This window comes from Neolamprologus brichardi, chromosome 7, assembly GCF_056152115.1.
Source record: "Neolamprologus brichardi isolate AB-2024 chromosome 7, ASM5615211v1, whole genome shotgun sequence".
In the NCBI taxonomy this organism is placed as follows: domain Eukaryota; kingdom Metazoa; phylum Chordata; class Actinopteri; order Cichliformes; family Cichlidae; genus Neolamprologus; species Neolamprologus brichardi.
The window spans coordinates 21,500,204-21,515,822 of record NC_142110.1 but is presented as its reverse complement, the minus strand read 5'-3'; the positions used below and the strand labels follow the sequence as shown (position 1 = coordinate 21,515,822).

General features: G+C 41.4%; 1 protein-coding gene across 6 annotated transcripts in view; it reads right to left on the bottom strand.

The window, feature by feature from the left end:
- Window positions 1–15,619, bottom strand: part of LOC102776237 (unconventional myosin-IXAb) — a 149,276-nt gene that overhangs the window by 101,665 nt on the left and 31,992 nt on the right. For all 6 annotated transcript variants that reach the window (XM_087843298.1, XM_087843299.1, XM_087843302.1 and 3 more), the window contains exon 2: window positions 9,966–10,935. In XM_087843298.1, coding sequence (XP_087699424.1) covers window positions 9,966–10,868 — 903 coding nt within the window. In that variant the 5' untranslated portion in view covers window positions 10,869–10,935. The remainder of the gene's footprint in view (window positions 1–9,965; window positions 10,936–15,619) is intronic.

Genomic DNA, 15,619 nt, shown 5'->3' with positions numbered 1-15,619 from the left:
AAAGAACATCTCATCTGATATTACCTGACTGCACAACTACAACTGGACTGCTAGACACAGACGGACACTGGAAGCCAAGTCCTTCCCATCAGCCTGCCAGCTGTCTTCCCGTCAGCGCTCTCTCGCTGTACGCTCATATCTCTGCCGTCGCCTGCCTCTGAACGCCGCTCAAATTACACACGACGGCAGTTATTGGACATCTGCGGCGCATTATTAAAGGCTTTTACGCGACGAGAAACGTTTCCAGCGGACGATGACAGCATATCATGAATACTTGGATTTGACCGATGGCGTGACGCAAGGAAGACAGTCATTGTTAGTCATGTGTCTGCACTGCTGTATTTCTGAGACGCATCACACAGAGGCTACAGAGGCTGCACTGTAGCTAAGGTCAGAAAAAGAAAAAGGTCACAAGACCGAACCCCTGCAGCGGCTGATGCAGCAGCCGATGAAGAGCTGAGTGGTCATCAGTCACTAGAATTAAAGCTGTGTGAGTCTTTAAGCCTTTAAAACCACACACACACACATACACACACACACACACACACACACACACACAGTGTCCTTGAGAAGGGAGTAAAGTCAGGCACAGCCTCTTCACTCACTGCAGCGTGCTTTACCTTGAGCAAAGGTGAACAATCAGGTCACTGTGATGCAGAAAAATGCACAAATGTGTGCAACAGGGTTGACTATTAGATCAGCCCAAACTTCCAAAGATCTCCAGCCAAAAAATAAAAATCTTCACTTAGGTTCTAACAGGAATCATCACAGCGTCGCACTGAGTCCCGACAACAGCAGTTACTTAGCTTAATGAGAAAAAAAAAAGCGTTCACGCAGCCAGAAGCAGCCGAGCATGTCAGTGCAGGGGCGCAGACAACTTTCAGACGAAGTGCAGACGGCATACTAATCCACGGATTTAATACAAGTAAACAGAATAGTATAAACAGAGTACTCGAAACAATAGAAAGTCTTTGGACAGACAGTGTCATCGGCAGTGAATATAAACTTCAAACCAAAAGAAATGAGGACAGATTTGGGCGTCATCTGCCTGTAAGGACTGCAAATATTATGATATTTGACTACGCAAAAGGCCGGCTACACGACAGCCCGTTACGAGGTTCAAATAAACTCCAAAGTTACCCTAGCAGGCCGCTGTAATCTTTTTGTATGTTTGGAGCCAAGTAATTTGGTGCTTTTCTCTGACCATTTTTTCCTGTGCCCTTGTTTTGCAGGAATGTCTTGTGTGCATGAACACATCTGCCGAGGTGTGCGAATGTACAGTCCTCCACACTGACTCAACAAATGACTAACACGCGTATAGCTTTTGTCTCCACTGTTGTTAACCTGGCATTTCACAGTAGCCTCCATGTACCAAGAGCAAGCCACAAGCTCAGGCTGCACCAAGTGTGGCTATTTAATTTTTTTACCTTCACGCTGACTAAAAGCCCACTTTGTCTCATTTCCCTGAGCACAGGAAGAAGCTTTCACTGTTACAGTTTGAAAACTGAAGGAAATAATCCCAGCTTGGATCCTTCACGGCCCACCTGGTGTTTCCATTTAAATCTCATTTTAATTTTGTCAATCAAACGTACACAGGAAGGCCTGAGATTTAATATAATTGATTTAAAATATTTATAAGGAACAAGGTTTAAAAAGTAATTTTTCACTCATCTGCAGGTTGCCCCCCCTCTCCCTCCATTCATCCAGTTGACAGTAAGCCTCTTACACCAATCCAAAAAGAATGATTTATCTAAGGCTACAGGCTTTTATACAAATGTTGTCAAATCAAGGCCCAACCGCAGCATCTCCTGCCAGCGAGAGATAGCTCATCCTGCAGAGTGTTTTCCTTCTTCTTCCAGACCTCTTCCTGACATTAATGTAAAAATCTGGACATCTGCTTTCGTTATTGCTCCGTCTCAGGCAATCTATAAGAAAAATCTAATGAATCATTATGATGTAAACTACCCAACTTCCAGTCGCCACAGCAGGTAGCTCTGCATGTTTGATTTGGCGGATTTTTAAACCCTTGCTAACAGATTTGTGTCACCTCCATGAATTAAACCAGGGATCTTCTCCTTGTTAGACAAATGTGTAAACCACCACACTATGAAAGCAATTTAGAAGATACTGGCAGCCACCAGTGCTAGCCCTCAGCCTCCTGGCAGCAGAATCCTTAGTTAGCGCAAATACCATAGAAGCAGAATTTCCAGAGCACCTGCCTGGTGGGTCATACTTGTGGGCCAATGTTACTGTGGTGGGGTGTGGTCTGCGGATGCCGTGCAGGTGCGTCCGCCTTCCCTGCACGGCACCGCAAGCCACGCCCCGCCACAGTTACCAAAATTCAAACTTGTGTCAGGCTTTACTAAATTATCACATTCACCAGATCTTCAAAAAACACTTGACCTCTGACTTTGATCTGAGGAAAAAGATTCATGCTTGTCTGAGATTTTTAGTAGATGCATCTAGTTAGCATGGGTGACAACAATACAGTATACAAACTGGCAGATAGAAATGCCAAAGAACTGTGTTTTGTTAGTCTTGCCAGGACAATTTAGATGTAAAACAAACAAAAGCATCAAATTTCATCAAAGGCCTTCAAGGAATTTATCAGAAGAATACCAAAAAAACTGATTCGATGCATTTTTTGTTATTTTCATCTTAACCTGCTAGGACCTGGCGTCCACATATGTGGACATCACATTTTGGGATGTCCAGATCAAAATACGTAATTTTTCTCAACAAGGGCCTGATATCCACTCAGGAGGACATTATATACACTGTTCTATCAAAATTTGAAACAAATGTCCTCATATGTGGAGCTCATTTTTCTCAAAAACAAAAATTAGGTAAAAAAAAAAAAAAAAATCTGGTAATTCTTTGTTTTTACATTCTTTAGGTCCCAATCAACCCAAATAGCAAAGAAAAATTAAAAATGCATGCCATGAAAGAGTTCGGGTCTTAGGAGGTTAATACATTTGAAAATCCCCAACGTCTGGGAGAATCACATCATAGTCCAACAGTCAGCATGACTTATTAAACAGTGTTACAGAAATACAACAAATGGTGTTGCATTCAGTCTTGACACACAAAGTCAAGGTAATAGTGTTGTTTATATTCAAATACCATTATACTTTTATAGACTGCTTATAAAAGTCAGATGTAGCCACAGTGATGTGAGCCTCTGGTCAGCAAAGTCCCGTTTTTTGTGCCGTCCAAAAAAATCAGTTGGGGTAGGATCAGAGGCTTCATATGGCTCTTTTGCATATTTCCACTGATTCTACATTCAACAATTTGGAAATTGAAATTAAAAATTCAACCTAGACACCAAATTTGGGAGAGAAAAACAAAAAGAAAGTTGAAAAAGTATCACAGCTTCTGTCTGCTTTACCTCTTAATTTTGCTGAACCTTAGTGTTGGTGGTAAGCATGGATGTATACACTTAAATGTTTAGGCTTGGGTTCCTCTAACTGTGTACTTCAACTCCAAAAAAGAAAAAAGTTGTACATTTCCTCAAAAACAGCTCTTTGGATAGTAAAGATTACCAACCCAAGGTAGTCCCACCGTGTGACATACCCTACTTCATTTGGAATTTTTTTTTAATCAAGGTCTTTTATTGAAAGAGATTTAATAAAAGTACAATTACAAACAACAAATCAAACATACAAGCGGTTAATGCAGTTATGGCATTAACGTCATTTTACCAAGATTAACGCTGAAAGCACTAATTTTAATATTTTGGTGTCAACCAGCAAACTCTCTACCTAAATTAATGCAATCATTTGAATACTTTGGTCGATTATCGAGATACAAAGTTATGATGAGTAAAATACAACTGCTTAAATACAATTATAATCCATCAGTATCATTTAGCATGGCAAACAGAGTATTTTAAAAATATTTGGGAGTTATAATACCTGAGGATCTCGCAGTTTATACGTTTATATTCGAGAATAGTTTCGATTAAAATGAATCTACTACCCAAATTATTATATTTATTTCAAACATTGCCAATGGAAATAAGCCAGAAACAGTTTAATGAATGGGACAAAATGTTGTCAAGATACATGGCAAGGTAAAAGACTCCGAATTAGATTTAAAATCTTACAATTGGATAAAGGAAAAGGGGGGTGGGGCCTTCCTTCTCTCGAGGATTATTATTGGGCAGCACAATTAAGGCCTATGATATGCTGGTGTAATCCTTCATATGATGCTCATTGGAAAGGCATTGAGGAGGGTCTGACCTCCATTCCCTTACAAGCTATTATACTATTTAAATGGATCAAGCTGACTTTTAGTTTGGGAAATAAGAATAAAAGAGCATAAACTAGAAGAAGATATAGCAATTCTTAAGTGGTGTGCATATGATACACATTTTGTTCCAAATAAATTGGATACTAGATTCAAAGATTGGACAAATACAGGATTGGCGACTTTACGTATGCTAATGGAGGAATGTAGACTTCTTCGTTTTGAAAAGATTAAAGAAAAATATTCATTAGAAACACAGGATATTTAAAGATACCTTCAGATGCGGCATTTTGTCAGCAAAAAGATAAAATCTAAGGCTGAATTAAGCAAACTGCTGTTACACTTATTTAAAAGGGCATACAGCTCAAATAAAGATAGAGGCATTATCTCAGGCCTGTATAAAGGGTTAATAAACATGAAATCACACTCGACCCTATATAATAAAACAAAATAGGAAATGGAGGGAGCAATAAATATAATGGAGGAAGAGTGGACAACAATATGGATAATATGGACATATTATCCATATTGTTATTGGAAAAGCCTGATAAGATATTTTATTACACCTTACCAAAAATCTCACTATGACGGTAACCCTCCCGTTTTGCTGGAGAAATTGTGGATACACGAATGCAAATCATTATCATATTTTCTGGGACTGTCATGCTATTAAAGCTTATTGGAAGGGAACACATGTAGCAATACAATGGATATTTGAAAGATATTTGCCTTTAGAAAGAAAAACTTTATTTTTTGGACTCATCCCAGAAGGATGGACAAAGAACGATAAATATTTGTTTAATATTTTATTGGTGGCAGGCAAAAAAGCCTTCATAAAAAATGGCTTTCATGTGAGAGCCCAAGTATGAACATGTGGATGGAGGTCACAGTGGACATTTACAGGATGGAGAAAATGACAGCGGATGTGAAATAAAAGAGGGACCTGTGTGTATCACGTTGGAAGAAATGGATGAACTATATAATAACACGCATGCCAGATTTTGACTTTGTTAACCTTAGATAAGATATTATTTATATTACTGGTAATTAAATCTCACTCCCTAACTGTTTATGCTTTTTTGTTTTGTTTAGATTTTTTTCCTTCTTCGGTCACAGGTGTAATGGGGAGTGACAGTTGGTTTAAATAAGCTTTTCAAGGGTGCTTGGAATTGCTAAAATATAAACTAGCCAAGTGGGAGCCCAGTACAACACATCTTACTCCAATGTCGGCTCACAAGCGCCCCCTTATTTTGATTTTTCACTCTAAAGGGGAACGCAACATGAGTAAGATGTTGTATTAAATAAAACTTTAAACCATTAACTGAAACCAGAAGTTTATTAGTACAGTGTTTACTGAAGTCTTTTTTTTTTTTTTGCAATCTGACTTCTTTTTTAAACCAGAGCAGTCGCCCCCTGCTGGCAAATGCTGGAAAGAATAAAGTTTTAAGAAACATCTGCATGGGCTTTGCTTTTAATCCAGGAAAAAAACATTTAACAAACAGTAACAGATTTACACATCAGTTTGTTTTATCTGTAAATTGTGAGCTGATATTACGAACACATTAGACAAAAAAATAAAAAAAAATAATTCTGTAAAAGCTGAAAACTGTTTGAATGCAGCTCTGTTTCCTCCATAATGATATCATAAAATTGCCTGATTGGCTTAATGCCTTAATCGCTTTTTTGTCCTTCCTGTTATCATCATTACATCAGCCTTTAAAAATCCCCCATTAGTCAACCTCTGATTGTGAGGTCAGCACTTCAGCAGCCAGCATGTGGGGATAACACTTAACTGGTCAGTAAATTTATCCGTCAGAACATGTGATGCGTAGATGTGGAAGCTGGGTGGTAAATACACATTAATTTGATTTATTTGGCCTAAAGTCACAGATTGGTCCCAAAGCATTTTTTCAGTCTATACAACAGGCAGCTTTGACTGAGCTCTGGCAGTAATTTATTAGAAAAGTTATGCACTGTATTAGACAGTATCCAATTTACAGGCATGAAGAGGGAAGACGTTCAACAAAAGGGAGATAAAACTACTGAGAACCAAACAGAGTGGCTAGAATTTTAATAGTTCATCTGGACCGGCATGCATTTGAAATCAATCTAATAAGCTTCTCTGACCTCATATTTTCAGCCTGACTCTGCCTCAGGGGCACATTCGAACCACCACAAAGCCTCAGTGCAACAGCAGCAGCATCTGACCGAAGCAAATGGTTCTGTAATTGCCATTACAACTTGTGGAAACCAAAGAATGGAACCAAAGCACTCTTGTGCCCTGCCTGCTGGTAAACTTTTTACCCCAGAAATCTGCTTCTCCTTATATTGGGGAGGCGCCGATCTTCCCATTAAAAGGAGAACACACTCGATGTTTTCCTGCTTTCTCATTTTAAACACATTAAAACCTATTCTTTGCACGCTGGTTTAATACCATGTGACACATAACTGCTACCGATTCATCTTTTACACTACATGAATCGCATAGTTTCTTTTTTACATGTAATGGCACTGCATGCTTCTCTTTCATCGTTTAGCTATAGTGACCCCTCGAGAAATTCAACATTTTTCTTCTTATTTTTCCTGTTACTGTAATTTGTCATTTGGCCTTCTACCAATGTAAATGCTGTGAGCTCATATTGAGGATGACGAGTGGCAGCTCATCAAATTAGCTGACAAAATCCACCTACTAGCATCTCTAAAATGCTCACTAATCATAATCCGGCTAGTTTAATCTGACATTTCGCCAGTTTACAAGAGTCTGTCAGATTAAAGAAATTAGATAGCCACATGAATTTGTGTTCTGAAAGTGACAGAAAAACGATCTTTATACCATCTTGTTGGTAACACAACTATAGCTGCTGGTATTTAACAGTTTTTAGATGCTGGCCTCTCTGTTGATGAGTTTTTGTTTTCTACCGTTTGAAATCCATCGACAAGAAAAAGACACCAGAAAAAAATGACTGATTACTGGTGATCAAAGATGCCGGGATTTTACCAATGTCCTTTATTTAAATATGTTTAAGACTGGCGACGTGTCCAGGGTGTAACTGACACCTCAGCCTATCACAACTAGGATAGGTTTCAGACCCTCTGACTTGGATGAATGTTAAAAGTTGTTACAGCATTTTACTGTAAAGGTGTAGGTTCACACGAAAATGCTGACAGCTCTGGTAGCTAGCATTTTACTTTATATCATGTGATCTTTAAAATGTTGGAATGATTGGACTGAAGACAATTTAAAATGAACATTTAGCATCTATTCATACATGTTTCAACCTAATTTTTTACTCAGATGAGTTATGAGCAACATAATGTAGCAACAGTAAAACTCAAGTCTGCAGAATCCTTGCTGTTCAGACAGAAGCACTGACAGTATTTAGAAGTATTTAAGCCAAAAAAGTGTATTAGTGTAAAATCTTTCATCTTTAAACATTCCTAGTACGCACCTTTTTTGACACACCACAGTCACACAGGTGATTGATAGGGAAGTAATTACATGGGACACAGTCACAGCCTCCATAATAAAGCACATATGCAGCCAAATAGATTCTACTTCCTCAGAGAGTACTGTAATGTTCCTCTATCTGTGTTATTATTAAACAAAAAGAGCATGTCAGTTTTTGTGGTGATGTCGCCCCCGGCAACTGAGCTCTGACAGGTATTCAGTCAGCCTGCAGATCAAAGCAGTAGTGTGTTGAACCACAGCTATGTGGCTAAAAAAAAAAAACACACGTGTAACATAACCTTCATTCTGTTGGTGCACAAAAACCTCTTAGCCATGTAAGGTATTGCATACAGGCATCACATGAAAACTGTGTTTCTCCAAAGATTTTTTTCTGAAATTTGGAACAAGAATGAGCGTCTCACACATACCAGAAACCTTTATTTTTTTCCCCAAACCAGCTGCAGTAACAGGTTTCTTTCCCCAGAGGCAGCGTGGGGGTCTTTAAAGGTGATTCATGATTTCCAGCTGACAAACCGTATTTCTGACTGAGTGTACAGCAGATTTATTTTACTGTACAGACTTGCACGTGGGATGCATGTGGTGTCAACATGCACAGCTGCATATTGACATGACATCCCCATACATCCTGACAGGAAGCTGTGAGCTGAGGAACAAAATGGCTGCCAGCAAACAACAAACTACGGGTGGGCACATATCCCACACAGAGTCATGTTTAGGCTGAAGAGAACATGCTGCCCTTGAACAGACCAAACATGGAATTCCCAATGAAATTCCATAATCCATAATCCATTATTGATTTATAATCCACAGCAGATTAGGCAGCATTCCATTATTTTTTTCCCCCCGTTCTCTTGTCAATGCAGAGATTGGACACTGCAGAAAAACAACATATCTAGGTCACACAATAAATATTAAGTATAAGGAGTCATATGTGCTAAAGCTGATGCTAAATATAGGTTTCCTGCCTGTTAAGGGATCCCAGCTTCAGAGGGACATTTCTATAATCCATTTCATGCCTGGTCTCATGAGCTGACATTCCATCACCAGAGGGGAAAAAAAAAATTCCCACTGACTTCTCTACAGATTTCGTTGGCCTTTTTATTTTGGTCACTTCCTTTCTACACACAGGGTGTCTTAATGAACAACATATGAACCATATTCAGCTTGAAAACACGTCAGCTTGATGGGTTTTTTCCTTCAATAAACTCAGTCAAACAACAGCTGAAGTCCAACACAGGGGTGAACATTTATGTTTTCTGAAGCATTTTGGGTCTGAGTCTTGCTCTAACTATCAAACCTTTCTAGTCTCCATGCCCAAATGAACTGCACAGCTTTACACGAAGTTGACAATAGTGACAAAAAACGTAATAAATGCAGTAAAGCTTAATCCCAAATGGGATCTAGACAGAGAGAATGTCTGGATCTATGGCTCAGTGGGTGATTTGCAGCCTTGGTCCCAAAACACACCCTGCGACACGATTCAGACAACTCTACAAACCAACCAATCAGAGTCAACCATGTAATGAGACAGATGTTATTAGCGAGCACAACATTTGCCGAGCTGCAAAGGGCTGTGGTACCAAATGTCATCAAAAAGAGTAGCAATCCTCTTCAAATCAGACTTTACATGTCGTCAGATACTCATCTTAGACTTATGGGGCATTCCAGTTATTTCAGAAGTCCAATATCGGAACTTAGAGTGACATCACTCAGTTAGTGCATTCCAACAGTAAAGTCGGAAAAGCAGGGACTCGCTGCAGAGGCAGCTGAAAGTCCACCTGATGAGTGGAATCAGTCACTTATTTTAGAGACATACTGAATAGAATCAGTATGACCCAAAATACTATATTCAAAATACAGTCTATTTTGCTAATTTTGCATGCAAGTTTGCATGTTCCAATTTGAGAAATGAGGATTATCCATAGTATACTCACTCAATGACTTTTGATTGACAAGTCCTCAGCTAGTGTGGTTTCACTGGTTAACTCAAAGCTTCAAAACAGGACTTAACTAAGTTATGTATGACATCATGCTAGCTACATCCATCTTTTATGCTGTTTACCTTTTTTTAGTAAAGTTTGTGCAGTGGAAGATGACTGCTAGACTAAGTTTTGCGCCTTTTAAATGAAATCAGACAGTCAGGTATCACAAATACGCCACCGTTCATTTTAAAAATACACCCATGTGTCCTCCATTGGTCACAAGACAAAATGCTAACCACAGTTTAGTTTCTAATTAAGTTCCTTACCTCTAACACAGGCCCCGCTCCCAGGATGATCTGCTCCACCCCGCTGGCAAAGCCCTTCTGGCTGAGGGCTGTCAGGTGATGGATGAGGAAGTTGGTGCTTTGGGTCTTCCCAGATCCACTTTCACCAGAAATCACTATGCACTGGTTCTTCCGCCGCTGCAACATGGCATGATACGCCACATCTGCCACAGCATAAATGTGGGGCTCCAGCTTCCCCAGCGTGTGGTTGTCGTACATTTTGACATATTTGGGATTATAGATTGGCAGGAACTGGAAGGGGTTAATCACGATAAGAATACTCCCAACATAAGTGTAGATCTTCTCCTGGCGGAAGCGTGCACGGAGGCTCTCCAAAAGGGCGCGCTCCGTTAGCTCCGGGAGAGCGCACAGGTCACAAGGTGGGTCGCTCCCTGCAGGCTGGGGGAGGAAACCCCGTTCGACCATGCGCCTTCGTTCCTCAGTCACCCGCAGCCACATTTGCAGGCTGCCCCCGTAATGAATAGATCCATCCAGGTTCTTCTCCCGCAGGAGGAAGCGGTAATCCTCGCCACTGCACAAGCCACTACGGTTTTCCAGGGCGGTTCTTGGCCACAGCATCATCCGCTGAACCGGGCAGTCGCCAGGATTGAGGATCCACTCTTCCCCACCGAACTCCTTCACCTCGGCCAACACGTAGCATTTGGTACGGTCCAGGTGTAACCGTTCGATGAGGCACTCGATGGCTTCAGCAGCAGTGGTGTTCTTGCGGGCGGTGACGGGGCAGTAGATGGTGCCCTCAGCCAGGGAGCCTGGATAGACGCGCAGGTTGAACTCCTGGTCCTCCAGGCGCCGCCGCATGCTGCCACTAATGGTGGCCATGTTGGCGCTGCTGGTGTAGCTGCAGCCGCCATCTTGTAGGCTCATGGCGGCGCAGCAGGTCCCATCAGCAAGCTGCTCTCAGGGACCAAGGGACTGACTCAGGACATCCCAACTAGAGGAGGGAGAGAGAGAAAGATGGAGGCGGTTAAGACGGACACATTTTTGGTTTCAGACACCAGTTCATGCCCTCACAGCGTCAAACACTTCCAAGTACATTGAGTCACAACGGGGTCATCAGAGTCAGGGCGACACAGTAGTCCGACTCAATGGGCTTTCTGTTTCGTATCGTAAAGGGAACCACTATGAGAGCCGCCGCAAAAGAAGAGCATGAGCCCGATGCTAAGGGAGAGTCGAGAACTGATAGTGGGCTGATAGTTATTCAAAACAATGAGGAACAGTAGCTGCTGCATGAATTTAAAGGCTACTGGCCACAGCTTATCAGAGGCACGTACACTGTGTGTGTGTGTGTGTGCGCGCGCGCGTGCGTGTGTGTGAGTGAGAGAGAGAGAGAGAGAGAGAGAGAGATAATCCAAGTACTGTAGCTGTGTGCCAAGATTAACAGCTGCCACCTTCCACACAAAAGTGGCTGTAATGAGAGCACAATGGTGTAATTCACCACTTCCCTGTTGATAGTGGACACAGGACTCCATTCTCCCTCTCAATCTTTCACACACACAAACTTCAAATGTCACACTTGAAAATTTAAAGTGCTCTTCCATCGATTAATGATTTTGGGAGACAAACCACTTTTAAATTCAACTGCACAAACAACAATACTGTATATTGTGTCTGGGACACGATCAGTAACAGACTATAGCACTTCTATGCTGTACTAGATTAATATAACTCTTTATATACAGCATTTTTTACCTGATTTTTAACTGATGGTAACGGTTTATATTTACCTCTCTACCTCAACGTGTAACTGCTTTTTCCTTGGGCAATTAAAGCTCCAGCATTACTTATAATATACAGAACAGCCTTATTGTCAAACTCTGAAGTTGTTCTGTACACTACATGTGTCGTTAGTTTGGACTTTATCGCTTGAGAAGTAGGTGAAGTTGTGCCAGAAATCTCGACAGTGTTCAGACTGCATCCGTTTGATGGAGCCACTGAAATACTTCAAGGTTAATTTAACTAACTATTCTTTTCTTTTCTGGAGCCAGTTCACCTCAATGTTTTCCGTCATTCTTCACTTTCTGTTTTTTGGTTGAATTTTCTAATCTGCTACATCTCTCTCATGCCTTCTCCATTTTTTCTACGATACAACAAATACGCACCAGAGAGCCAAAGTCAAACGTCTGTCAGGGCGGCTGTTAGCAACACGGCTTCCTTTAGTTGTCCTTTGAGCTATGTGTACAGTATGTGGCCGACAAACACAGAAAGATAAAGACAGGAGAGGAGAGGATGAGCCAGCCAGTTGCCATTTGAGCGCTCCAGACAGGCCTTCCTCTTCCTCCTGCTTGTCTGGATTAATCCTGAACACCTACAGGAGTCTGCAGCAGCCCACAGACAAACAGGGAGGAAACAGACAGCCGAGTGTCTGTAAGACACAAAGAAGTGAGCTGTGAGGGATGAAAGACGGAGCAAAGGCAGAGGAGGCAGAGCTGAGAGACAGGCAGAGATGACAGAGAGCCTGGGACTTAAGATAACTGACGCCATCACTCGCTGGGACACTAATGAGCTGCTCAAATAGGTAGAAGGTCAAAGTTTCAAGTCTATTATGCAGAAATGCAAATAGAGTCAGTATTCATCACGGTGCGTGTACGCTGTGCTGGTTTCCTTTTGGGAATTTCTGGTGTTTTTACACAAATATACAAACAAACACTAAAGGCTTGTATTTCAATGCCACTCCAAAGTTCCCTAACACTGTGGTCACAACGATGTGAGTAATAATGGCAAAAATGCAACATCCATAAAAGGCTTGATTTATGGATGTTGATGCAATTACACTGTTCCTCACTATAGCCCCTCCTGCCCACACACACACAGTTTACTTGGATGGGCCACCCAGATTTAGAACCTCATTTTGGCATTTTTATTTCCTCCAAGAGAGCGACACCAACCCCTTTGCTGTCACTTTAAAGGCTCCGTCTCAGTTCAGAAGGTAGCCCTGGCTCTTCACATGACACGTTTCCTTACCAGCAAGTTCACTGTTCAGGTCAATTTAATTCCAATGTCTCTCCAGTGATTCCCTCCTCTGTGGTTGGACATACACTGTCAGCTAAATGAACCTGGAGCAGGTGGAGAACTGGCACATGTGTCACTGCGCTGTAATAAAACAAGAGCTGGAGTTTGAGTTTACAGCCGTGGATTGAGACTCTCACTTGGAGGGGCAGCTGATTGTTTTAGTCTGATGTGTTATTTATTCATCACAAACTAGTTGGTTATTAAGGTTTCTGCAAAGGATAACCTCATAAATGGTAACATTTATTTTTCCTTTGAGTAAGTAGATGCATGCCTCCATTTATGTGGAGACACAAAAGAAGCTACATCTTGTTCATCCCACCTTAATTCCCCCCTCTGGACAAACACTGCGGGACACATGCAGCCACACATAAATGCATACGTAATGACACATGGAAAAGGAAGTAGTAAACACTGAATAGGGAATGGATTTTGAGAAATTCTACTTCTATAACATGAGAGCTTTTTAATTGAATGTTATTAGCATTTAATTTTTAGAAATATCTTATAAGGGCTCAATGGTGAATTTTTGCCTGAGGCCCAAAAGACTATAGAATCGTCACTGCTGCACATCCTTACTGATGCCGAGTCCAGACTGATTTAATTTCATATAAAGTGCCATTTAAAAACATATCCAGATGTGCCAGTTTAGCTCGCCTGGTGAAGCAGGCAACCATATACTCCAAGGGACCTTCAGCTGTGTCTTTCACACTTTTCTCTCTAATTTCCACAGCTCACAGCATTAAAAAAAAAAAGTCTGAAATCTTAATTTACTGGATAACTACTGAGCAGACGAGTGTGTGCCTACTCTATAAGCATAACGAAGAGGTTTGATTCACAATAAGATGAAACACAGTCTTGCACCTCGCTGTAAAGCTGCTGCTGAGCCCAGCTGCTTTGGCCTTCATTCAGTTCTCCAGTTGCTTCGTCTTCATCAGCTCTCTGCAGCTTGCTGAGCTCAGCTGCCAGTCCAACTCAGAGAGTCATTAAACTGGAAAGCAGCAACTTATGACTGCTGTCGGCATGTCTTCCTGTCACAGCCCAAAAATGAGCCACTGAGGGCAAAAAGCATGCAGATTTCCCAATGAGAACGGATGACAAGCAGACGCAGGAGCCTGGGGGAGACTGAAGAATCTTTGCACATTTCTCCATATTGGCAAACTGCACGATACATTCTTACACATCAAACAACGCTATAGCAGAGAGTGAAGAGGGAATTAAATACACTGAAATCAAATCAAATCTTCAGTGAACCCTTAGCTCAGAGCAACAAAGTGTGCAGATCTCCTTTGATGTCTGGCAGGTGGCTTCCTGAAGGAAAATCAGTTTGTCTGGAATCAGCAGAAGAAAACGTCGCCGCCTAAACAGAGCAAAACTACAACTCAGCTCCCAACGTGTGGTCGCTGGGAAATACCGTTTGAAAAACACTGCAGATGTCACCAAAATAAAAGGATATTGTGGATTAGGAGTTTAAAGGGCAATCCAAATCCCTACTTCGGGTAATGACGTCCCCGCCCCACAAATATATATGTGTTGCTTTGCTGCCTCGAAAGCTAATACCACTGGCTTCCCTTTAAACCTTTGCCCGAGTCAGCGGACTGCAAGTCTCCAGAGCAGAAAATTAACCTGTTCGCCTGCATTTCAGCATTTAGCCTTGCAGAGAGTTCATGCAGGTTACACTGGACGCTCTTGGCCAGAAGGAGGTAGAGACTGGTGGATGGTGCAAAGGTCAAAGGTCAGAGTAACTAGTCAAGGTCACAAATCACACATGGTAGAGCTGCGACCTCGCTGCCAACATTTTTGGGGGGGAGATGTAAAAAAAATCGTTTCTGACATTTCCTCGAACAGCTGCACGCGGTGAGATCATTCAGGGAGGAACTGGATGACTTTTAGAAAACAAAAGCCTTTATAATATAGCTGGACATGACCTTAACTGTATGTTCAACATCTACTCCAACTATTGCTGACAGAATTAAGGAGGATGATGGATGAAGCTGGAAATTGATACAAGTCGGGTATGGAAGAGAAGGGAGGAGATGAGATGATAGAAAGCAAAAGTGGTGGAAGGAAGGCGAAGCACAGGACGGGGCTGAACATCTGTTAAGTCTTGTTTTGACATGGTTGAATCTGAAGTGCTGACAGCGTGTTGAGATAAGGACGTAAGCTGACATGGTGGAGAAATGAGCTTGTAGTTTAAAAGTAGAGAAACTGAAAGAGTAGAAGATGTCTTAATGAGAGCGTGGAAGTCATCTGACTTGCCGGATAGGTTCAGCCCAGGGTCACGGATACGCATGTGGAGGAAAACTGCAGATGTTTTAAAACAGGGCTCCTAAATAGATAATTAAAGAGAAGGAGACTGACAGAAAGTAGTGAAAAAAAAAAAAAAGGAGAAGGATTTCCTGTAAGCTCCTAAACTGATTAATCTGCCCAAAAATCCAATATTCAAAATCAGTTTTTGAATCAATTTAAAAATCAGCTATCAAAATAACTGTTGATAAAATACCTACAGATTAACTAACTGATCGGATAGGAATCCATCAGCTTATCTGAAGAATCAGCCTCTGAGGTAACAGCCAGGATTTTCCGGCTTCCTGTAAAGCCACCGGACA